We start from the raw sequence: 22,997 nt of genomic DNA, 5'->3' as shown, positions 1-22,997 counted from the left end.
TACTGCTCTGTGCTCCTCAGCTGTGCTGAAGGGGCCAAGGAACCTAGTGACAAACTACTGGGGCTTGGGTTCCAGTGCCAGCTCCAGAAACCTATGTGTCCTTGAACACATTGCTTTGCTGTTCTAGCCTTAGTCCCTGCTAAAAAATGGAGTTGGTACCCTCTACCTCATACAGTTGTCATGAGGATTAAATAAGCTATGAAGAATTTAGAGCAGTGCCTGGTCCACAGCTGGCGTTTGGAGCCTAAGTACTGTGATTACAGCTCCTTGTCGGACTCGGTTGGGGAGGAGTCAGCGTGGGATGCTTCTCTGGAGCCAGTAGCCGCACGTGCAGGTGCCTGTTCTCCAGCTTGGTGATCCTGTGTGCCCAGTTCCTTAAGCACTCCTGATTTAGACAGGTTGCCTCAGTGTTGCCAACATTCCTAGTTTGACCTGGTCTGGACCAAGACTTCCTAAAATACCATTTCCTGATGGCCTCAGGGCAGGTGTCTCCTATAGGATTCCAGAGCCTTACTGAAGTGAAGTGTGTGAGTGAGTGTGCCAGTGGCTGAGAGGCTGTGCAGTTACAGTCCAGGGAATCCTCTCGATGGCTGTGAAGAGGCACCACACTCCTTGCTTGGTGGACAGGGCTACTATTCACTGAGAGTGGGGACTTTCCTGAAGCTGGAGCTAGGGTGGAGACCTGCTGCATTCCTGGCTGCATGTGGCTCCAGTCACCACCCGTGAGGTTGCATCCTGTGTCCTTCCTTCTGCCCTCCTGTTTAGGAAGCACCCATGTGTCCTGGACAATTCTCCAGGCCCTGTTCCCTTCCTGGTGTGTTCTAGATCCTTCCCTAGCACTGGGCTTGGCTACTCATTGGCTAGCCCCAGGCCAGGCTCTGCTCACCTTACATTGAGCGCCATTCCTTTTATATGATTCATGAGCTTCGTGGCCTGGTGGCTAAGACTTTCCTGGCACAGAACCTAGTGAAGAAGACAGCCAGCGCTGGCCCTGAGTCAGGGTGAGGAGAGCCTTCTGACAGGCCAGTGAGTACAGAGGTGGCAGGGGACCTGTGCACTCAGTGAGGCAGGCTATGGCTGAAACTGCCACATCCTGGAGAGATGGGGCCCAGAAAAGGCGTCTCTATCCTGCAGTGATGGGAACAGGGATAGGCAGGGAAAGGTTTTACAAGATTTTGTACAATTGTATTTTCAAAGTTTACGAAAAGATCTAAGTTTTTATCAGACTTTTTAATCTGGCAAAGTTTGCTCTTTGAAAGAATTCATTGATCAGTCTATTTTGTCTAAATCTGCAGTGGAAGCTAACATTAGTCCTTGTGATGAGTTAAATGTTTATGTTTTAACATTTGAAATATAATCTGTCCTATTTCTGCAGATGGGAACTTCTTAGCAATAGGCTCTCATGACAACTGTATCTATATATATGGAGTTGGCGAGAGCGGGAGAAAGTACACACGGGTTGGCAAATGTTCTGTAAGTTCTTACCGTTTCTCACACGCACTTATGTGGTCATTTCATTATGTCAGGGTGGTGTCAGTCAGGAATTTATAAGGCGAGCAAAACTCATGCAGGGTTTTTCTCTCCCAGGGTCATTCCAGCTTCATCACCCACCTGGACTGGTCTATAAACTCACAGTTCCTTGTGTCGAATTCTGGAGACTATGAAATCCTTTACTGTGAGTAACAGCCCAGATAAGTTTAGATCACAATGGACACTCACTCTGAGACCTGGATGGGCTTCTGTAGGACTTGGACACATGGGTCATCTCTGTGAGATAGAGGAGCTGGCCACAACCTTACAGATCCTTCCCAGCATGGAGACACTGGGTTCAGGCTAGCCATAGGCTGTGGGGAAGAAAGGATAACAGGGCCAGCCAGGAGGAGGAGGAGGCCAAGCCCTGCAGGAAGAGGCTAGAGTAGGCAGATATGGGATGAGAGTGGGATCTGGAGCCAACCCAGCATGAGCTGCCCTGGTAAAGGTGCCATCCCAAGCAGGTAGAGACCATGAAGTCCCTCCCACCTGAGTGGGACCCTTTCCTTCTCTCCTGGCTTCTCCCTGGCCAGTATCTCTGCCCAAGTGGGCACTGACTAAACACCTGCCACATGCCAAGCTCTGGACAAAGCAGCAGGAGTCACAGAGCACAAGAATGTCCTGGTCTCCTCCCCATTTGAAGTTATGAGAGTGCAGTGTTTTTTACCTGCTTTTGCTCATGATCCACAGCACTTTTTGGTTCATCCCCCTTTTATAGATAAGGAAAGTGGGGCCTTGGGCACCTAGTGTGACTGATTGCCATGCGTTTCCTTCCTGACTCAGACTGAAGGCACCAAGGGCCAGAGGTCGGGGGCAGCCCAAGCCCAGAGTCAGGGTAGGGCTCAGGCCTCCTATGAACACACTGAGCAGTAGGGGCCTGGGGATCAGAGGCTGGCCACAGACAAAGAAGCCAGACTCAGAGAAGGAGATGAGAAGGAAAAAAGAAAGAGGCCTCTGCTGAGCCTGGGGTTTGGGCTCCATTCTGAGGCAAGTCAAGAGCTGTATACATGGTTCCCATAGGTGGTCCCTCTCTGAAAGGGGATATCTCAGAGGATCCAGCCTGGCTCAAGGGAGAGCTGGAGCCTTGCCTGAGATGTCACCAGGCCATCTGCTTCTTTCAGGGGTTCCTTCTGCTTGTAAGCAAGTTGTGAGTGTGGAGACTACAAGAGACATTGAGTGGGCTACGTACACCTGCACTTTGGGATTCCACGTTTTTGGTAGGTTTTCCTCAGGCTTCACTGGGTTCAAACATAACTTGTTGCCTATATTTAGAGCATTTCTCTGATGATCATAAAATCTCATCATCACCTCTCTGTTGAACTGCTCTGCCCTTGCCTGGGGTCAAGCCAGGTCTGCCAAACCATGGCCAACGGAGAAGAACTGGAGAGGTAGGCCTTAACCTTTCCATGGTACAAGCTGGGCCTGAGGTACTTCTCCAGAATCTTCCATATCAGTGCCAGACATGCCCAGCTAAATCAAATGGCATTCAATTTATTACTTGTAGTATTATTATCCTTCTAGTCCTTAAGCTAAATGTTTCACTGCCTTCAAAGTTCAGCATAGAAACAGATTGATAAATGACCTAAAACAAATTGAACTCAGGGCTTTGCACTTGCAAAGCAGGAGCTCTACTATCCTAGCCACACCTCCAGTCCATTTCGCTCTGGTTATTTTAGAGATGGGATCTCGGAGCTATTTTCTCAGGCTGGCCTGAAACTGTGATCCTCCCAATCTCAGCCTCCCATGTAGCTAGGATTACAGACATGAACCACCTGCCTGGCAGTATCTGTAATCTTTTTATGAACAGCAGATCACCAAATTGATAAGAGTTCACGAGTACCCTCGGTATTGGCACGTTAACATTTTCTGGTGTTAAATGCTCAGACCTCCCCTACTCTCCCCTCCCCCGCCCGTTTTTCTCCAGAGCCACCAGGTGAGAAACCGATGTGCATCCAGATCCCTCATATCCAAAGTTCCTGGGACCAAAAGGCTTCCCCAGTGCACCAGTCAAGAGCCAGCCCCTACCCACTGCCCCAGGCCTCCTGCAGCCTTGAAAGCCAGGCAGCCCCATAGAAGCTCTGGGGAAGACATTGTGTTCAGTGCCGGGGTTGCTGGTACTCTACGCCATGCATCCACAGGACCCCCAAAGTGGTGGCAGCACAGCAAGCTGTTGTTGCAGCTTCCACACAGGAAAGCAGAGCAACGCTCTGCAGGGCTCCCTGAAGATGGCCCAGGGTACACTGGACTGGGAGCCACAAGAGGCCAAAGCTGCCACCAAACATTCTTCTGACCCTTGTTTCTAAAGCCCGGATTTAAGGTGGTTTTATTTTGCTGGAAGCTCCTGGTTTTATTTTTCTGGCCGTGGCCAGCTCCTGCGTGGTGTGGCTCCATGTCCCTGCAGTTTCCACTGCTGTTTGTGCTCTGTGTTTTAGGAGTGTGGCCAGAAGGTTCAGACGGAACCGACATTAATGCAGTCTGTCGAGCCCATGAGAAAAAACTGCTGTCAACAGGTGACGACTTCGGCAAAGTGCACCTCTTCTCCTACCCCTGCTCACAGTTCAGGGTAAAGGTCAAGTCTTCTTACTAATCTTGTCCCTCTCATAGCATATATGCGGGGTCTGACCTTCTGGCAAGCTGGAGAGAAATGGGCTGTGAATGAGGGCTGCCAGCCACAAATGTAGATATGCCCTGCTAACCTACTAGTCTGAGTGCTTCTGGGGCTTCCTACTGCCCTTGGGAAAACCCCAACCCTGACATGGCCTTCAAAGCCCTTTAGATCTGCTTTGCCTGCCCCTGCAGTTTTGTGGGCCTCATCCCCCACCCCTACCCCCACACCCACCCCTGGCTTCCTCTGCCCTAGTCCTGCTGAGCTGAGCCAACTTTGATACCTACAATGTCCTCCCTGGGCCTTTCCAAACCTGACCCTCCTTTAGCAAGGAGGCCCTCACCCTCAGACTCTAGCAGGTGGTCAATCAGTCCCACCCTTGGGCCACCCCTGTGACTGGTACAGACCTGTGGTATTGACCATATCTCAGTCAAGGGCTGTTGTTTTAGCATGTCTGTTCCTTACCACACCACAGAGACTCTGCAGGGCTTGTTTCTGGGTCCCTCCTGTGTCCTACATACAGAACAGGTATGCAGGTAAAAGTGGAGGAGTTAGGACTGATCCAGAACTCACGTTCTGCATCCTACTTTTCCAGGCTCCAAGCCACATCTACGGCGGGCACAGCAGCCATGTCACCAATGTTGACTTCCTTTGTGAAGATAGTCACCTCATCTCCACGGGTGGGAAAGACACAAGCATCATGCAGTGGCGGGTCATTTAGTCCCCGAAGAGCCCTGGGAGGTCATGCCCGAGAAGACACAGACTCGTGTTCCACTTGGTCACTGTGATTTCTGTTTTGTCTAAAAATTCTTACAAACCTCAGGAAAACTATCCCTCTACCAGTTAAATTAGCTTAGGGAGTCAGCGAGCGTCACACCAGAGAAGCAGTTCCATTTCCACTTTTGTTGTACAGTACACGAAGCACTGCACATTGGAAATAGAAGAGGTCCCAAGGTTTACGTGTGGTGGCACGCACAGAAGGGACTGGTGTCTCCTTAGTAACTTTTCTATGAACTCTTCAAAAACAGTCACAGAATGCCTTTTAAAATATTGTATATAGTCTTCACAGTTCACCATCTAGCTTGCTAAGACAAATATTTATAATAATGAGGTACCGAACCGTGATTGCTGTCGACTAATTTGTCCTAAAAGGATAAATCCCTTGAGAAGAGAGTGAATGACTGATTTGCACAGCTGAATCAGGAATGCAAATAAAGAGACTTTCTTTGGCTACATTTTCTAAGGTTTCATTAGATTCTCCCTTTGAGAGGCTGGCAAGGAAAGGGTTGTAGTCTGCTGGTGTGGGCGGATTCTACTTCAGATTAACAAGCTACGGCAGCAGGGTGTGCAGGCGAGGCTGTGTTCCAGGTCACCTGTCCTGTCTAACCAGACAGTTAGCCTCTTTGCATCGCCATGAATTGCGTCCGCTGCCCCCATTACATGCCCCGATTCATGGCAAGACATTTAGCCACCTTCCTCTGTATATTAATGGCATGATACGGTATTGTGCTTGTATAGGATGTTAGTGACTCATAATAAGCACCCAAGGCTAGGCTTCACTGTTCTATGCTATGGACATTGGATGTTTGTACCTGACGACCAAGTAGAGAAGGAATCTCTTCAGTGTACCAGCAACCTGCGGAGAGGAGGTCAAAAGGCTCCAGGTACCAAGGGCAGTTCCTTTCCCTGTCTCTTGTACACGGATGGCTCATGGCAGTGTGGAATAAAACTGTTCTGAGGAGTAGAACATAGGCATAAATTTGTTAAGAAGGCCTTACCCATTGTGTGACAGATTGAATTTATTGTTTACATTGGGGAATGTATCTTGGATTTTTAAATAGAAGAGTAATAAACAGACTTAAGTACAAATATTAAGATTTTTACTCGTTCTAGGAAAGTAAATGAATTATCTGAGCTCTACAGCACTGGTTGTTTAGAGTGGCTGATTAAATGCTACATTTGGAAACGTGTTTCTTGACATCTCTAGCCTGCTGCAGAAGTGCAGAGCACCAGTAAGCCACATGCACTGAAGATGAATCTGTTTGTATGTATCCTTATCAAATATATTCTATAATGAAAATAAAATCTGAAAAGTGGATTCTTATATTTGTGAAAGTATATAAATTAAAATATTTCAAATTAGATATGATTCATACTATATTCTATTTTATATACAGATTTATTCCTCACCTGGTCACTTTCTGATGGAACTATGCTTTGCATATGATAAAGAAACCTTGTTAAATAGTGGAGCCTATTTGTTACTTTAACACTTCTACTTGTTAGTATGTAGATACTTTCAAAACAACCTTTGGTTGTAGTTGCTATTTAGGTGATTTTTATTTTTTATTTATTTATTTGGTTTTTTTTGGTGGTACTGGGGCTTGAACTCAGGGCTTTCACCTTGAGCCACTCCACCAATCCTTTTTGTGTTAGGTATTTTTGAGATAGGGAGTTGAAAACTATTTGCCTGGGCTGGCTTTGCACCGTGATCCTCCCAATCTCTGCCTCCTGAGTAGCTAGGATTACAAGTGTGAGCCACCGGTGCCCGGCTTATTTTTTTGCTTTTTTGAGACAGGGTTTCACTATGTAGCCCAGGCTGACCTGAAAGTTGCCATCTTCCTGCCTCAGCCTTCGAGTTCTAGTATTATAAAAATAATCATTTTTAAGTTAGTAATCAAAGGAACAATTAGATGTCAGTGAAGGGAAAGGGCCCCATTACTGACTTGTAAGTCAAAATCAGATTTGTAGATAGATGGCACACTAATATATATGTATTGTGCATTAGTGGGCTTACCACTGCCCATCACCTGTCAGGCAGACAGGGCCTAGACCCTGTGGGACTCTTCTGCAATGAGAAGCTCCAGGAAATAACCCCATGACCAGTCATCTTCCTCTCAGCAACCTGTGGCCTATTGAGCTCTTAGCCTGGTTTCCTTGCAACACCTGTGATGAGGAAAGTAAAGATTACTATTTATTTTTAGCTGTAATAGGTATACCTGTTAGCATAAGAAAGTTTCCCAATGCAAAAAGAACCTCAGAGTTTTTTTTTTTTTTTGACGTTACTAAGGTTTGAACTCAGGGCCTTGTGATTGCTAGGAAGGCAGTCATACTCTAGCCTTTTTTGCTTCAGCTTTTTATTTTTTATTAGCATAAATTAACTGTATGAGGGAGTTTCATTGTGATGTTTACATATACACATAGAATGTACTTTGATCAAATTCATCCTGTGGTTATTTTTCAGATAGATTTTTGCTCTTGCTGGGGACTGGCCCTAGACGGTGATCTTCCTACCTGAACCTCAGAGTAGCTGGGATGACATGTGTGAGCCACCACTCTCACCTTGTTTGTTGAGATGGGATCTCACTAATACACTACCCCATACACATACACACATGAACCTCCATTCTCCTGATCTCTACCTCCCAAGTAGCTGAGATTATAGTCATGCACCACCACACTCAGCCCTCAGGAATTTTTTTAAACTTACTATTATAAATTTTACGTTACTGAGATGACATTGGCCATCCTGTTTTAATAAGATCAAGTACAGAGGGACACTGGATTTCCTCAGAAAAGCCCAGAGCAGACACCAGGTGCCTGACCCAGGCTTCAAAGCCTGTAGAAGAGCACCTATTTGAGTCCGTTTCCTTCTAAACTACAGCTAGCAGTGTGGTTAAAATCTTAGTCTCCTGAATTTGAGCAAAACTACTTGCAGATGCATTCTACCTCTCTCCTGGACTTCCAAACCCTATGAGGGGGCCTCTTAGAAGCCCAGCACTCTCCTGGCCACAGTGGGAACATCCTAGGGTCTCTAAGACTAAAGCAACTGAGAAGGACCGAGGCTGTTGGCAAAACCCCAGCTGTTTCTCTGCTCTGAGAGAAGTCAGGAAGAAGAGGAGCAGGAAAGGAGTTACCTGGTGTGCTATGGAGCTGGTGGTAAGACAGCCTGGAGGGCTCTGTTCTGCAGTAAGAGGGGCTCACACTGAGCCCGAGGGCTCTGCCCTCCATGACCACTCTGAGCCCTTTGGGAACTGGTCTTTTTGCCAATCCACTGCAGCTGGCCTCTAGGTCCTGGGAAGTCAGCCTGGAGAATGCCCGCGAGCAGTCAGGGCTAGGAGCCATCTGATGTCCCTCTGCAGGTATTTGGGGGGTCCTGTAGGCTTACTACCACCCCTAGGGAGCGTAAGAGACTGGAATGTGGAGAATAACACTTACTCCAAATTTGTCCTAACAAATATGTCTCACTACTAGGTAAACCCCGGCCTGTCCTGCCCGGGCAGCACATCGGTGCCATGAAAGACAGATGCTCATGAAGGATGACCCGATCACATCTTAAATGACCACTGTGCTAAGGGCCATATAAGAAATAAGAGCACAGAGGAAAACGGGTGGGCTCGGAGGCTCCAGAGGGCTCCCCTGAGAGGTGCAGAAAGAGCAGTGACCCAGGCCGAGGGGAAAGAGGCTATGGAGGCTGCAGCCAGCACTTTTGAGGGAGAAATACAAGGTCAAATCCAGGCCACAGGTTTGTGGGAGGCGAGGCTGGTCAGGGCAAGGACCGCAGGCATGACCTGGACGGGCATGAGAAGGGCTTTGCTCTAAATCTGCAGATCTTCCAGGGCAAGGGAAGCCACTGGTGGGTTAGGTAGGGCAGACATTGGGCTGGTGTTTTGGGAGGTCTTCCAGGCAGTGGAGCATGGCATGATCTCAGTGAGCACGAGTGGCTGGGGAGGGGTCCAGGGCATTTCTCCGAGGAGGTGTTGAGGTGAATGTGGGCAGGAGTCCCAGGCTACCGACGCAACGCTCTCGGGTCAGCCATGGGTTGAGACAGAGAGCACTGCAAGTTTCATGGGGGCAGGAGGAAGGGGAGATGAGTCTGCTGGGAACAGGCTGGAGTAAAGTGAGGTGCCTCTTCACATCCATGTGCAAAGTAAGCACCAGGCCTCCCAGGCTACAGCAGTCCTGCTGGAGGGTGAAATGTGAGACTCTCTGGCAGGGTTGGGTTGGCAAGGTGTTGGTCAACCCAGGCAAGGAAGAGAGAGCTACCACTCAGCCTGGGGGCTCCAGAATTCAAAGGCAGGTACTGACTAGCAAGGTACAGAAGACAGCCCGCAGGTGGGACATCTGGCGGGCCCAGCTACAGGGTTCCTTGACTCACTGGGGAGCCAGGGTGCTTTTTTCTGTGTTTGATGAGTGCCTTTTCAGCATCCCCACACAATGCAGTGCTGGGCAGGAGGTCCAGGCATGGGAGGAGAGCCTCCATCAAGTAGAGAGACTGTGGGGCTATCAGGAGCCCAGTGAGATGGGTGAGGGTGAGGAGGGGAGCTTCCGGCACCAGTAGGAATGGGTGGAAGGGAAGTTCAGTGGATTTTTGACATTCACTGAGGGTGGTGTACCCTGGCAGCAGCTGTCTGCTGCTCACTGCAAAGTGGAGCATTCCATCCATTGCTCTTCCCTCTGTGAGTTGGGAACAGGCAGCCATAATCCTAGCTCACAGGTGGGACTCAGAAGAAATGGCTATGTCCTAGAGCCTCTAGCTTCTTAAAAGGCCCATCTGATGTGAAAGACCTCTACAAGGAAAACTATACACTTCTGAAGAAAGAGATTGAGGAAGACTATAGAAAGTGGAGAGATCTCCCATGCTCATGGATTGGTAGAATCAACATAGTAAAAATGCTGATACTCCCAAAAGTAATCTACATGTTTAATGCAATTCCCATCAAAATCCCAATGACATTCATTAAAGAGATCGAAAAATCTACCGTGAAATTTATATGGAAACACAAGAGGCCACGAATAGCCAAGGCAATACTCAGTCAAAAGAACAATGCAGGAGGTATCACAATACCTGACTTCAAACTATATTACAAAGCAATAACAATAAAAACAGAATGGTACCAGCACAAAAACAGACATGAAGACCAGTGGAACAGAACAGAGGATCCAGATATGAAGCCACACAACTATAAGCAACTTATCTTTGACAAAGGAGCTAAAAATATACGATGGAGAAATAGCAGCCTCTTCAACAAAAACTGCTGGGAAAACTGGTTAGCAGTCTGCAAAAAACTGAAACTAGATCCATGTATATCACCCTATACCAAGATTAACTCAAAATGGATCAAGGATCTTAATATCAGACCACAAACTCTTAAGTTGATACAAGAAAGAGTAGGAAATACTCTGGAGTTAGTAGGTATAGGTAAGAACTTTCTCAATGAAACCCCAGCAGCACAGCAACTAAGAGATAGCATAGATAAATGGGAACTCATAAAGCTAAAAAGCTTCTGTTCATCAAAAGAAATGGTCTCTAAACTGAAGAGAACACCCACAGAGTGGGAGAAAATATTTGCCAATTATACATCAGACAAAGGACTGATAACCAGAATATACAGGGAACTTAAAAAACTAAATTCTCCCAAAACTAATGAACCAATAAAGAAATGGGCACGTGAACTAAACAGAACTTTCTCAAAAGAAGAAATTCAAATGGCCAGAAAACACATGAAAAAATGCTCACCATCTCTAGCAATAAAGGAAATGCAAATTAAAACCACACTAAGATTCCACCTCACCCCTGTTAGAATAGCCATCATCAGCAACACCACCAACAACAGGTGTTGGCGAGGATGCGGGGGAAAAAGGAACCCTCTTACACTGTTGGTGGGAATGTAGACTGGTACAACCACTCTGGAAAAAAATTTGGAGGCTACTTAAAAAGCTGGACATCGATCTACCATTTGATCCAGCAATACCACTCTTGGGGATATACCAAAAGACTGTTACTCCAGAGGCACCTGCACATCCATGTTTATTGTGGCACTATTCACAATAGCGAAGTTATGGAAACAGCCAAGATGCCCCAGCACTGACGAATGGATTAAGAAAATGTGGTATCTATACACAATGGAATTTTATGCAGCCATGAAGAAGAACGAAATGTTATCATTTGCTGGTAAATGGATGGAATTGGAGAACATCATTCTGAGTGAGGTTAGCCTGGCCCAAAAGACCAAAAATCGTATGTTCTCCCTCATATGTGGACATTAGATCAAGGGCAAACACAACAAGGGGATTGGACTTTGATCACATGATAAAGTGAGAGCACACAAGGGAGGGGTGAGGATAGGTAAGACACCTAAAAAACTAGCTAGCATTTGTTGCCCTTAATGCAGAGAAACTAAAGCAGATACCTTAAAGCAACTGAGGCCAATAGGAAAAGGGGACTAGGAACTACAGAAAAGGTAGATCAAAAAGAATTAACCTAGAAGGTAACACCCACGCACAGGAAATCAAAGTGAGTCAATGCCCTGTATAGCTATCCTTATCTCAACCAGCAAAAACCCTTGTTCCTTCCTATTATTGCTTATACTCTCTCTACAACAAAATTAGAAATAAGGGCAAAATAGTTTCTGCTGGGTATCGAGGGGGGCGAGAGGGAGGGGGTGGAGTGGGTGGTAAGGGGGAGGGTGGGGGCAGGGAGGAGAAATGAACCAAGCCTTGTATGCACATATGAATAATAAAAGAAAAAAGAAAAAAAAAAAAAAAGGCCCATCTGATACGCAGCTGGGGAGGCAGCTTCCAGTGGCAGGAGCTGAGAAACCTGCGAGGTTTTATGAGGTAGAGATTAACTCCAGGCCCATACTTCCTGCAGATTCTCTCCTCTTTCTTTTAACCTTATAGAAAATTCCAAACATCACAAAAATAGAGAAAGACTCTCACACAGTTTCAACAGTCATGGACATTTTAGAAATATCCTCTGTCTCCCCCAGTGTTGGAGGGGGGATAGGTTTGGGATATTTTCAAAGCAAAACCAAGCCACCATGTCATTCTACCTGTGAATACTTCCTGATGAGAGCACTTCCTGTAACCGCTGTGACGTCATCGCAGCTGACAAATGTCATGATGATTTCCACATCTCCTTGCTGGGCACTGCCTAGAGATGAGATAGATGCAGTGAAATTAACCACCCAGCCTTCCTGCCTGCCAGGAAAGGTCAGGGTAGGGCTCAAGCATGCAGCTGGGGAGGTGAGGCCTCACTTCTGAGCCCTTCTCCAGAGCCGCCTCCTCCCCGTCCTGACCCTGACCCTTCTGTTGACTGATGGGTGGTGTCTTTTTTTTTTTTTTTTTTTGGTGGGACTGGGAGTTTGAATTTAGGGTTTTGCACTTGCAAAGCAGGCCCTGTAACACTTGAGTCTCACTACCAGTCCATTTTGTTCTGGTTATTTTAGAGATGGGGGTCTCAGGAACTATTCAGGCTGACCTCAAACTGAAATCCTCCCAATTTCAGCCTCCCAAATAACTAAGATTATAGGTGTGAGCCACTGATGCTGGCTTGGGTGGTGCCTCTCTCCTGGGGCTGGATGCTCAGCACTGTCCTCCCAAAACCTGGACTCCTTCCAGCCCCTCCTTCCCAGGTCCCCCCACACTGCCATAAGCCATTCTAGGGAGCTCCTTTCCTAGGTCACCCAGACTGGATCCTCTTTCCCTTATTAGCAGGCAGGACCAGACACGCAGGAGTGGTTCTTGGAGTAGAGAAGACCCTGGCAGGAATTCCAGTGCCTTCTGTGGGTAACCCAGGTGGTCCACCATATCCTTCCACCTTTCCACAAAAATGGGACTCATACTCATTTACCCTGGGGGTGGCATTGACCACCCCTAGTCTTCTGTGCATCCAGAATTCAGGAAGCCAGAGAGAGGGATGCAGTTGAGGTGGTGTAGAACACAGATTTTGTCTGAGCTTATAATGCAGATGAGTTAAGAACAAATTTGGTTATTCAGGGTTAGAATAGGTGCCTTAAAAGTAGGTGTAGCTGGGTGCGGTGGCACACGTAATCCCCTCTACCCAGCAGGTGAAGATGGAGGGAGTCTCGTTCAAGGCCAGTCTGGGCAAAAAGTTAGTAAGACTCCATTTCAACAAATAAGCCAGATGGTGGCGCTCATCTGTAATCTCAGCTATGATGGAGGCACAGGGAGGAGGACTGTAGTCCCAGGCCACCCTGAGAAAAAGCAAGAACCTATCTGAAAAAATACCTAAAAGCAAAAGGGGCTGAAGCATGGCTCAAGTGGTAGAGCACCTGCCTAGCAAGGACCTGAGTTCAAACCCCAGTACTGCCAAGAAAAAAAAAAAACTGCATAGCTAATTATCTCAACTTTGAACTTGGATTAAATTTGAAACTTCCCTCTTCCAGAACCAAGCCCCTGCCTGCTGCATTGCGCCACCTGGTGGCAGAAAAGCACAGCACAGTCCTCTCTCCCAATTTGCCAAATATGGTTCTGCCTCAGTAGGGCTGAGGTGGAGAGGAAGAAAGGGAAACACTTATTCCCCAAGAGGGTCATGTGCGTCACCTGGCTTTTCCAAAGAGCTTTCAGAGGCTTCTGGTAGTTTCACTGCAGTTCCCTGGGCCCGGGAAAAGATGCCATCTTTAGGGAGCTGCCTTCTCCTTCTCTGGCCTCCAGGCACGGGGAGGCTAGCCTCCATCCAGCCTCCTCAGGTGTGGGTTGGCCCTACTGGGCAGGAGGATCTGAGATGACACATTGGCTGTCTTTCTTGGAGGCTCATCTCTAGTCTGAGGACACATTTGTGCCCTGATACAGTTGAGAAGTGGCCCCTCAGCCTTCTCTGGGTGTCTGGCTGACAGCTACCTTCTTGTCTTTGAATTTTTCAGCCACTGGTCCACAAATCCAGGGGCACAGGTCAAACTCTCCAAGTGGTTTGGGGTGAGATGCAAACAATCCCAAATCAACAGCTCAACTTCCCCCAAAGAAATCCCCCTGACAAATTCTTTTCAAATTTTCTGACTCCCAACCCTTTAGACTGGTGGTGTGAATGAGGGGGTCTAAAATTTCTTGGGGACTGCTTTTGTCCCTTCTGCCCTAGCAGCCCCCTCAGTTAGATGTCAGCTCAACATCACTTACATAAACAGAGCTGCTGTGGATGTCCTTGCACGATTTCTTTGTGCATCTGTGCATGAGGTTTCCTGGGACCTCTACCCAGGAGTGGGACCACCCAGTTTCCAGGCGGGCACTGGATATTACCAAATTGTGTCATCAGAGAAGACCAGTGGTGGAGCAGAGCACCCATTGTGGCACTTGCCCACTGCACTGTACATTGTCATTTCCTCTCATCTGTGTGACAGTCCCCAAAGGGGGACCAGTTGCCTCTCTTTGATGATGAAGAAGCAGAGAGCTAAAAAGGTGGGCATACTTGCCCTGAGGTCACACAACAAGTTCCAGTTCCCACAAGCCATGTTACACCTCTGTTCATGGGCTGGCATCCACAGAGCACCCTTCGAGGGGTTGAACTTACTTGGAGGCTCCAAGTAAGTTCAGAAAGAATTTCACACGGTGTACAACATACAGTTTATAAACTCAAGTGCAATCTACCCAAAGGAAGTGAGGATACAACAGAGACTACTGTACACGGATGTTCATCACACTATTCACGATAGCCAAGCTATGGAAACAACCCAGGTGCCCTACAACTGATGAATGGATCAAAAACTGTGACGTGTGTGTGTGTGTGTAAATGGATACAGTTGGAGACACCATGTTAAGTGAAGTAAGCCAGGCTCAGAAAGACAAAGGCCACATGTTTTCTTCAGTATGTGGAAGATACATCCAAAATAAACATACACAAAAGCAAACATGACCACGTACAAAGTCATATGTAGAGGATGTTAGTAATAGTGGAACTGCTCTATGGAATTCCGGGAAGGGAGGAAAGGAAAAGAGAATGGTAGAGGGTCAACCATACCGTAAAACATCAGATCTGTGAAAGTGGACCATATAAGGATGTGTATTGAAAGCTATTGAAAATGGGGGTGGGCGGTAAAGGGGTAAGGGAGAGTAATGGAAGGGCTTGAACAGGCGAAAGTAGAACAGTGAGGATGCATTGAGACACCCCTTTGAACATTGATTTAAATATTAATAATGAAAGGACTATAAAATCAATACAGGGGAGTATTTTGGGAGGTGAAAGGTGCATGAAGGAGATGAAGGTGAGGGTATATGGTAGATGGACTTTATATGCTTATATGAAATAGAACAAAGAATCCTCTTGCAATTGCTTTAAGTGGGGCGGGGAGGGGGCCAACGGGGAGAGACAGTGGGGGTGATCTACCCAATGTACAATATAAGCCTATTTAGAATTGTCACAATGAATTCCCCCTGTGCAATGAATATATCCTAATTTAAAAACTGCAAACTCAAGTGCAAGTGTAGCAAAGGCACGGAGAGGTTGAGTAACCATAAAGTTGGGAGTTTCCCATTTTTGCTACTGTGATACTGATTACTGGTGCGGGGACCAATGTCCCATACATGCCATAACATAAAAAGAAGTGAGAGGGAACTCAGAGGTCAACAATTCTCCATCTCTCCCCGCAGTGTCTGCCAGGGATTCTGAGTATGGGCATTTGACTCCAGGAGTCCTGGACAACTTCTTTAGACGCCGCGTTCTTCTGTAGCAATCACCTCCCTGATGTATTAAAAAAAAAAAAAGTCAGGTGCCTGATGCCACTCTGGGTGCAGTGGTGAACACTCTGTGGCAGTGGTACAAGTGCCCAGGTGAGGAGGGCCAGACCCTCTCTTCTCACTCTTTTCATTAGGTGAGTTGCCGTGGCAACAGGAGGGGCAAAATGGGGGACACTGGAAAAGAATGCCAATTTCTCCCTGTAACCAAACCTGAACTAGAAAGTTGCTCATCTCCCTGCTATGGTGGGGCTGACTGATGTCACAAGCTCTGTGACAATTTGAGATTCTTTTGGCCAAATGGGCTTCTATATATTTGGGGATACCCCAGAGCCCTCAGAGCATGGCCTCTTGAAAGGACAATGGGCTGAGATTGCTGAAGCCCAGCCTGCTACCCAGCCGGCCACCCACGTACACCTGGAGCCCACAGAGTGTCCCTGTTTTCGCACAGTTTATTTTCTCTGATGCACGCACAGTGGCAGGCTTAGAAACACAACAGCTGCTGTGTTGTCTGTGTTGGCAACAGGCTGTGGGAGAAGCAGTCAGCATTCCTGTGCGCCAGGCCTCCTGAGGTTGCCGGCTCTCGCCTTCAGTCATCACTAGGTTGCTGGTCAATGCACAGACATTGGCCGACTTGAAAGCATCTTCAGAAAGACTTTTCCTTGTTCTGGCAAATTCACTCCTACTCACTTTCCTTCCCAGGCTGAGGCAGCTCAGGGCTCAGATGTCAGTAGAAAGCAGTGGAGGAAGAGAACTCAGAATGCTCAATGACAGCTTGGGGAAGACAGAGTTGTCAGGAGGGCAGCCAAGCAGCCACCACTCTCTACCTCCCTCCAGGTGTTCTGGCCCACTGCCTAGCAGGGATGTTTATTTGAATGACTTGTAGAGTGGTGGAGCTGCAGTGAAGCTGAGGGATGGTCTTGGTCTTGGAGGTGTGTTTGGGAGGCACATTAATATACATTGTGAGTTCATCCCTCTATCCCTTCCTCTGAGCCAGGCACATCTTAGGGTTGGGGAGCTCTGTCTGCCATGGAGCTTTGAGGAGATGGCAACAAAGAGGCGGACAAGAGTGTGCTGACTGGAGATAGGTAGGGAGGACTCAGCGAAGAAGGGGGCTACCTGATCCCCACACTCCAGATAGGTGACCTCAAGCACTGGCAGAGCAGGCCTGACCAACATCTGAAATATTGGTCAGGCCAGCCTTTCGTCCTGGGCCATTGGTGCCATGACTAAGAGCACATCTTGAGGGAGAGATGGCTTTATTCAGCTCCCCCTCAGTGAGAACAGGGATTTGTCCAAGGTCATAGTGACCTTCACATGCCAGCTCCAACTGTCCCCATTTGTTTCTTTTTATAAAATAAAAAGTTACTGTACTTTTAATGAAAAAACTGATATACACTAATTGTTTCAAATTCAAAAAACAAAAAAAGCCCAGATGTGTTCCTACCACCCTGAAATAGCAGAATTATTTCTTAGTGAATTTCCTTCCTGTTGATTTTTGGTGGTGTTTGCATGGTTAACATATGACGTTTACAAATTCTTAGGCATTTTCCCATGCCATTATAATTTTGTCATAAGTAACACGGTGCCATGGCCAATATTGCTTCTTACCCAGTGAGGGTGCTAATGGCGATGGCGATGGCGGTAATGATGCTGCTGGTGCTGATGGTGGTGGCGGTGATGATGATGGTAATGATGATAAACCAGTAAGTCAACCCTACCGAGGGCTGTTTCCCACAGCGTGCTCTCTACAGACTCCTTCCAACAACATTTAAACACACTCAAGTCTTCTCCATGAAAAATAAAGGCTTCCTGATTCATCCCTTCCCTCAGCGCCTCTCTTCTGGTCCCTTCTCTGCCTTCCCCTAAGCTGTCTCGTCAGCTTCCATGGTCTCAGTCACCTCCTCAATCCTACAAGGCCCAAATCAGTATCTTCAGCTCAACTTGTCTTTAAACCTGTATGTCTTTTAAACCCCATAGGAAACATCTGACTGCTCACTCTGCTGGTACCACCACCTGCACAGGTCCCAAACTGAATTAATCTGTATATCCCCCTAAATGTTGTCCATCCCCCCAACTGCACAAGTCAGGAATGTGAGTGTTCCTTTCAGACCCTCTTTTTGACCCACTGTCCAGATCAGCAAACTGCCAATAACAGTGAGAACTCCAGCAGCATCTCTCCAGGAGCACTTATTCCTGCCAGCCACTGTTGGGAGACCTCACTCACAGACTCCAACCGCAACAAGCCTACAAGGTGGCTGATCGTCATTATTTGCCTTTTATACAGAGAGGCTAGTTAATTTGCTAGGAGTCACACAGCAAAGAAGTTGGGGTTTTAGAGATCACATTCAACCCCTGTATCTCTCTTGTGTGCCAGGTTTCTGCCGCACAAGGATCCATGACACATATCTGATGAGAACTGCCTCTGCCCTGGCCTGATGCCATCACTGCTGGCCTCGGTACAGCCACTCTGGCCTTTCTCTGGGCCATCTGAGTGAGCTTTGGACCATGTCACACTACTGCTTACACACCTAGTGGCCCTTAGCAAAAAAGCTCCTTCATGTTGTATCCAGGGCCTGTTCAGTGGACGCTGTGTTCCTCCCCAGTACCATCTCTCTCTGTTTCCACGCCGAGGCACCAGTCTGTCCCCATGGCACACTGTCTGTCGCCACCCAGTCTGCACACACTCTGCCTAACATTCTTTCTCCCGTCAACCTGGCAACACCAAAGTCACTTCCTCCAGGAAGCCTTGGGTCCTGAGCCTCCTCTGGGGAATGCCCCCATCACACTGAATTACAAATGTCGTCTGGCTTGCCCACAGCCTGTATGTCCATAAGCGCTGTGCCTTGCACTGTGCTTTGTGCCAGCATCCAGGGCCTGGCACCAACAGGTTATCCGTATGTGCTCCCTAAGTTCACGGATAAGAGGACCCATTTCGGGCAGGTGAGTGTTTGAACTTGTGCCACCCTTTGCCCTGAACCCTTGCATCTCCCCCTGCTCTTACGACAGTAAAAGGAGACCACAGCAGACAGCTTTGTCGTTTGAGCTTTGCTTTTAGTTAAATTTGTTTCTCCAGGGCAAATGCCCAGAAGAGGAGTTACTGAGTTAGAGGGCAAGGATATTTAGATGTCTGCCGATATATTTTACAAAAATGAATTCCAAAATTATGGTAGCAATTTGGTAGGCTTTTTCTTTTTTAGCAAATGACTCCTCTCTTCCTTTTTAAGTGTCTTCTTGGCGGAAGGCACACAAAGCTATTTTTACCTACAGGCTGTAAACCTCATCGTTCTCAAGGCTGGGCTTGTGTGAGGAAGCCGTCTGTCAGCCTCACAGGCCCCATCAGGCCCCACTCCCTCATCTAGTTCTAGGTCATTCGGAAAAAGCAAGTTTAAATTATGCTCCAAATTAAGCAGTGGTTTTGTAAAAGATGGAAAATGCAAACGCTCTCACACACATATCCATCTCCATTTGAGAGCTAAAGTATGAACATCTTTGAAATGCTAAGAAACCAGAAAGTCATCAAGGTAAAAGCAATGAAGTCTGGCAGGAGAATGTCATGTAAAGGTCAGAGCCAGGGGCAGCTTGGGAGTTGGGGGCTCATTGGGTTCTCACACCATTTCCACACAGTGCTGGTTAGCTTCCTGTGTACACTTGACTGGGCTCATGATGTCCAGAGAGCTGGCGAGCCTAATTCCCGGGTGTGTCTTGTAGGCTGCCCCGCCTCGCCAGTGTGATGGTTGTCATCCAACAACACATTGAGCACCTGAGCAGAACAGAGAGGTGTAGGAAGGGTAGGTTTGGTTTGCTCTCTGCTTGGGTTGGGTATCCCCTCTCCTGCGCGTGGACATCGAGGCTGCCTATTCTAGGGTCTTCGGCTTTGCACTGGAACTTCACCACCTGCCTTCCTGGGCCCCCAGCTTGCAGACTCAGGTCATGAGACATCGCAGCCTCTCCAATTACATGTGCCAAGTCCATAATAAATCTCTCCCTGTATCTATATCTGTATCTATCTATCCATACGTACATCCTGTCTCCCAAGAACCCTGACTCATACAAGCTGCAAAATCTTTCTGCAGAAAAAAATCCCTATAAGATTTGCCCTGTAATGGGACTGAGATTGTGGCTGCTCTGGGCAAAACAGTCAGAAGGGAGAGGTAACCCAGAGAGGTAACTGGGGTTTGAACTTAAGGACTCAGGCTTGCTAGGCAGGTACTCTACTGCTTGAACCACGCCTCCAGCTTGCTTTGCTTTGGTTATTTTGAGAGCTTGTTTGGAGGTTGTAGCAGGGGAGCGCAGCTACTCGTATACCCTTGACCGAAGAACGGTCCTCCTCTATTGGGGATGGTCGTCCTCTTCGACCGAGCACGCAGCTTCGGGAGGGATGCACATGGAGCGGTGAGGGAGGAAGGGGACACCCGCCTAGCCAGCCAGATCAGCCGAATCAACCCTGGCGATCAATGGGGTGACAGATGTCGCAGCCAGATCACTCTCACAACCTGCTTTGGTTATTTTGGAGATAGGATCTTGCTTTTCACCCAGCTAGTCTGGACCACGATCCTCCTATTTTACACTTCTGGACTTTGCTGAGATAACAAGTGCACCACCCCACCAAGATTTTTTCAGTTGAGATCAGGTTTTACAAACATTTTTCCAGGCTGGTCTGGAACAGTAATCCTCCCAGTCTCAGCCTGCCTTGTAGCTTGGGATGACAGACACAGGCCACCATGCCCACGTTGAGATGGGGTTTTGCAAACATGCCAGGCTTAGAACCATTGTCTAAGAATCCAGCTGTGGAAGAAACCAAGGTCCTGTGAGGGCAAGGCCTCACCAAGGTTACCCAGTGAGTGGTGGCAGAGTGGGGTCCCCTGGCAGTCCTCTCACCTGCCTCAGAGTGAATCTCTCTACAGTCCTTCCAGACAGGTATTCACAGCACACAGAACCACCTCCTCCAAGGAGAATGGAGATGCCTGGTTCCCCCAATGGCCCCTAGCCAGGTGCCCACACTAACAGTTTGGTTTTAGGGTTCCATACGATTTAACATTTTGATTTGGTTATTAATAAAGTCATCCATTTCATGTAAGTCCTCAAATTTATTGAATAAAACTACAATAATATCTTTAATTATTTCTCTCATTTAGCCCTGTGATTATAATTCCTTTCTCATTCCTAGTGTTTTGTGCTTCTTGGATTTTGAGGGCTTTCTATTTTATTTGTTCTTGAAGAAGCAGATATTAATTTCTTTTTTTTTTGTATTTTTGGTTATCTAATTCATTATTATCAGTTTTTATCTTTATTCATTCTCTTCATATTTTCTACTTATTTTGTTGTGTTTAGATTTCATGCTTTATTCATATATATGCACATATATATCTTTATGTATATACATAGATTCTTGTATAATAACAAAAATGACGAAGGTGTGGCATTACTACATCCCATAGGCAAGACTGTGAAGTTGTTTCTCAGTGTCATTTTTGTTTGCTTTTTTCTGTTAGCTGAGCACCTTTTCATGGGCTTATTGGCCCATTTGTATGTCTTTGAGGAAAAGTCTATTCAGACCTTTTGCCCACTTTTAAATCGGACTATTTGTCTTTTTATTATCGAGTTGTAAGTGTTCTTTATGTACTCTAAATATTAGGCCTGTATCAGATACATGCTTTGTAAATAGCTTCTCCCATCTTCAGATTGTCTTTTCAATTTATTTGTTTGCCACCATTTTTTATATTGACAAAGTCTTATTTACCTATTTTTCCTTTGACTGTTTGTACTTTGGGTATCATATTTACAAAGACCTTGCATAAGCCAAGGTTATGAATATATACCATATGCTCTCTCCTAAGAGTTTTATAGTTTTAACTCTTGCCTATAGGTCTGTGACCCATTTTGAGACCATTTTTTCTATAGGATGTAAAGAAAGATGGATGTTTAGTTATTCCAGCACCATATTGGAGACCATTCTTCCCCCCACAGGCTCTCAGGGCACCTTTATTAAAAATTAATTGGCCATAACATAAGGGTTTCTCTCTGGACTCTAGATTCTATTCCATTCATCTATATGTCTATTCTAATACCACTTTTCAGTAAATTTTGAAGTCAGGACACATGAATCCTCCAGCTTCAATTTACTTTTTCAGGATTGTTTTGGCTGTTCTAGGTTTTTTGACTTCCCAAGTGAATGTTGGGATCAGCTTGTTAATTTCTATTAAAAAAAAAGTGCAGTTGGGATTTTGACAGGGTTTGAGTTAGATCTATAGATTGATTTAGGGTCTATTGCCAAATTAAAAACTTAGTTTTCCAATTCATGAATGAGTGTCTTCTCACACATGGGTTGTCTTTAATTTATTTCAATGACATTTTGTACTTTCCAGTATACAAGTCTTATACTACTTTTGTTAAATTTGTTCCTAAGTATTTGGTTCTCTGATGTCATTACAAATGGAATTTTTTCTTACGGTCATTTCCAGATTGTTCCTATAGCAAGCATGCAGAAATGCAGTTGATTTTTGAACATCAATCTTATATTTTACAACCTTGCTGAACTCATTTATTTTTTCTAATAGTTTTTAGTAGATTCCTTGGAATTTTCTATTTTTAAGATCACATCACTTGCCAAAGGAGATAGTTTTCTTCATTTCCTTCCAATAGTAATACCTTTTCTTCTTGCCTAATTGCTCTGAGTAGACCCCCTAGTACAGTGTTAAAGACAGTGGTGAGAGTGGACGACTTGTCTTGTTCTTGATGTTATGGGAAAGTATTCAGTGTGACAAACTCCACCTAAAAAAAGCTATTGTGTCCTCAATTATGGGTTCTCCTCCTTTCATCCCTTCTGGAATTCCTATTACTGAGAATTCAGATCTCTTTACTCTAGTATTTGTGTTTCATTTTGGGTAACTTCCATTTCTTTCTTTTTTTCACTCTGTTTGTGAAGTAATTTTGTTTTCATTTGATCCTTTAGGTCAAGGGCCAACAGACTATATAATTTATAGGCCAAATCTAGCCTGACACCTATTTTTTGTAAAGTAAGGTTTTACTGGAACACAGTCACATATATTCACTTATCTATTGTCTACGGTAGGGCTGGAGGCATGGCTAAAGCATAGAGCACCTGCCTAGCAAGCACAAAGACCTGAGTTCAAACTCCAGTACTGCCAAAACAAATAAATGAACAAACTAATAAAGCAACAAAAAATGTATTGCTTATGACTGCCTTCAAGCTACAGGGTCAAGGGGAGAAGTTGTGACAGAAACCAGATGGCCTGCAAAAAGCCAAAAAATGTACTATCTGGCCTTTTACAGGAGGTGTGCCAAACTTTATGCTACATCAATGTCTTTTCTGGGTTTTACTACCTCCAGTTAATTTTTTTTTACATTTTCTATTTTGAAATATGGAAGC

General features: G+C 46.2%; 1 protein-coding gene across 8 annotated transcripts in view; it reads left to right on the top strand.

Moving 5' to 3' along the window:
* Nucleotides 1–6,279, top strand: part of Eml1 (EMAP like 1) — a 175,933-nt gene extending 169,654 nt beyond the window's left edge. For all 8 annotated transcript variants that reach the window (XM_074067179.1, XM_074067178.1, XM_020176219.2 and 5 more), the window contains 5 exons: nt 1,376–1,473; nt 1,588–1,675; nt 2,652–2,747; nt 3,963–4,093; nt 4,731–6,279. In XM_074067179.1, coding sequence (XP_073923280.1) covers nt 1,376–1,473; nt 1,588–1,675; nt 2,652–2,747; nt 3,963–4,093; nt 4,731–4,856 — 539 coding nt within the window. In that variant the 3' untranslated portion in view covers nt 4,857–6,279. The remainder of the gene's footprint in view (nt 1–1,375; nt 1,474–1,587; nt 1,676–2,651; nt 2,748–3,962; nt 4,094–4,730) is intronic.
* Nucleotides 6,280–22,997: the final 16,718 nt, after the last annotated feature.

Source organism: Castor canadensis, chromosome 3 (genome assembly GCF_047511655.1).
Source record: "Castor canadensis chromosome 3, mCasCan1.hap1v2, whole genome shotgun sequence".
In the NCBI taxonomy this organism is placed as follows: Eukaryota; Metazoa; Chordata; class Mammalia; order Rodentia; family Castoridae; genus Castor; species Castor canadensis.
This window is presented reverse-complemented; position numbering and strand designations above follow the sequence as displayed.